The 2,394-nt window shown below is 50.6% G+C and overlaps 1 protein-coding gene across 1 annotated transcript in view; it reads left to right on the top strand.

Annotated features, from left to right (window-relative positions):
- CDK9 (cyclin dependent kinase 9) overlaps positions 1–574 on the top strand; it is a 10,983-nt gene extending 10,409 nt beyond the window's left edge. Inside the window, exon 8 of the mRNA XM_017549067.2 lies at positions 1–574. Within this exon, the coding sequence (XP_017404556.1) occupies positions 1–58 (58 nt within the window). The 3' untranslated portion in view covers positions 59–574.
- The last annotated feature ends 1,820 nt before the right edge of the window (positions 575–2,394 follow it).

Here is a 2,394-nt window from a genome sequence, read left to right as displayed (position 1 = left end):
CAACCAGAGCCGCAATCCCGCCACCACCAACCAGACGGAGTTCGAGCGTGTCTTCTGAGGGCTGTCACTTGCCACTAGGGCTGTTGTATTCTGCTATGTGACTTGCATCATGGAGACGGTGGGGCATTTGAGTTTCTATCTCTCATGCGTATTTTATTTAATCCCCACCCTGGGCTCTGGGAGCAGCCCGTTGAGTGGACCGGAGTGGAGCATTGGCTGAGAGGCCCAGAGGGCACCAGGGCTCTCCTATCTTGCTCCCTGGCTTTCTGGAAGGTGCCCAGAGGATCTCCATGGGGTGGGAGGAAGGGCTCACCCACCAGTGACTTTTTCTACGAGCTCCCAGCATGATGGAAGAGGGGACAGGTCCTTCACCCATCCCCAGTAAACTCTGCCTGGGGACAGGGCTCGCCTCAGGAGTGGGCTGTTTTTGGCCTTGCCCTCAGAAGCTGAGGCTGGCACAAACTCTTGGTTTCTTCAGCAGGAGAATTTTACCATGTTTCTTTTGGTTCCATTGTTTGGAGACATTCCTGGACACAGTTTGTTCAGTTAGAATTAAAAGTTGAGTTTTTTTTTTTTTTTTTTCCCCAGGAGTTGCTGTGTGTTCTGTTTCTGTGCTCACGCCACCAGCTCTTCCCCTGTGGTCCACAAGTTGGGCCTGACCATTGGGACGTGATTGTCAAGTCACTGGAGGTCTTGACTGTTTGTCTCTCAGTTCATGTTCCCATATACAATTGCAAAGGACCTTTGTCTGTTTTTCCTCTTGGGTGCCTTTCAGAACACATCTCAGGTCCCTGGTGAGGGAATTTTGGCAAGGGCCTGCTGTGAGCTGTGACTGCGGTGGTGACCGAGGAGGGCAAATCACTAGTGACAATATGACCTGTCACGTGAGAAGGATGGTCCCTCGGACTGCGGGGTAGAGGGGACTGGGGCAGGCTGGAGAGAGGAAGTGAGCAGACGGAGGGATTGCAGGTGTCTTGGAAGGTGGGAGTAGTTTTGCACCAGGGTGGAGTGGGTGGGAGAAACAGACTGAAGGTAGGATCCCTGGGACCCTTTCAGGAGCAGTACATTCTGGTGGGCACATTTTCTGTGAGCCTAAAATTGGGGAGAGGCATTCTGGAGATCAATTTCCTATACCCTGTTACAGGTAGAGACCTTGAATAGGGGCCAAGAAGGAAGGTGGGCAAAACCTTTGACCAGAACTGTCCTTAGCTTACAGAAACTGACCCAGACCACAACAGAAAAGACCAGTGGAAATAAGAAAAATTCTTTTTTTGAGACAGAATCTTACTCTGTTGCCCAGTCTGGAGTGCAGTGGTGCAGTCTTGGCTCACTGCATTCTCCGCCTGCAAGTGATTCTCCTGCCTCAGCCTCCTGAGTAGCTGGGATTACAGGCACCCACCACCACACCTGGCTAATTTTTGTATTTTTAGTAGAGACAGTTTCGCCATCTTGGCCAGGCTGGTCTCAAACTCCTGACCTCAGGTGATCCTCCCACAGCCCCCCAAAATGCTGGGATTACATGCATGAGCTACTGTGTCCAGCCAAGGGAAAAAGTCTTGACTTGGTGTGTTTTCCTGAGACTTGTATGACAAATTGTTGGAAGTATGCTAGTTTAAAGGAACACATTTATTCTTTAAGCTCTCGGAGTCATTGGTGTCAGGGTTGGTTCCTTCTGGAGGCTCTGAGGGAGAGAGAATCCTTTCCGTGATTCCTACTGGCTGCTGGCAGTCCTCCCATCCCTTAGGCTTGTAGATGCGTCACTCCTGTCTCTGCCTGTGTTCACATGGCATTCTTCCATGTGTCTGCCTTTTTTTTTCTTTTTGAAATGGAGTTTTGCTCTTGTTGCCCAGCCTGGAGTGCAATAGCATGATTTTGGCTCACTGCAGCCTCTGTCTCCTGAGTTCAGGTGATTCTCCTGCCTCAACCTCCTGAGTAGCTGAGATTATAGACACCTGCCACCACGCCCAGCTAATTTTTCTATTTTTAGTGGAGATGGGGTTTCACCATCTTTGCCGGGCTGGTCTCGAACTCTTGATCTCAGGTGATCCACCCACCTTGGCCTCCCAAACTGCTGGGATTACGGGTGTTAGCCACCATGCCCATCCTGTGTGTCTGTGTTATGTGGACACCAGTCTGGATTTAGGGGCCGCCCTGACCCAGTGTGACCTCGTCTTAATTACCTCTGCAAAGATGCTCTTTTCAAATAAGGTCACATTCTGAGGTTTAGAGGGGACATGAATTCAAGGGGGCACATTTCAACCCAGTATAACTAGTAGTTAAAGAAATCCAAGGCTGGGCACGGTGGCTCAAGCCTGTAATCCCAGCACTTTGGGAGGCCGAGGCGGGTGGATCACGAGGTCAAGAGATCAAGACCATCCTGGTCAACATGGTGAA

The sequence above is a fragment of the Cebus imitator genome, unplaced genomic scaffold, assembly GCF_001604975.1.
Source record: "Cebus imitator isolate Cc_AM_T3 unplaced genomic scaffold, Cebus_imitator-1.0 Scaffold216, whole genome shotgun sequence".
In the NCBI taxonomy this organism is placed as follows: Eukaryota; Metazoa; Chordata; class Mammalia; order Primates; family Cebidae; genus Cebus; species Cebus imitator.
Note: the sequence above shows the minus strand (reverse complement) of the source record. Positions and strands in the feature narration are given on the sequence as shown.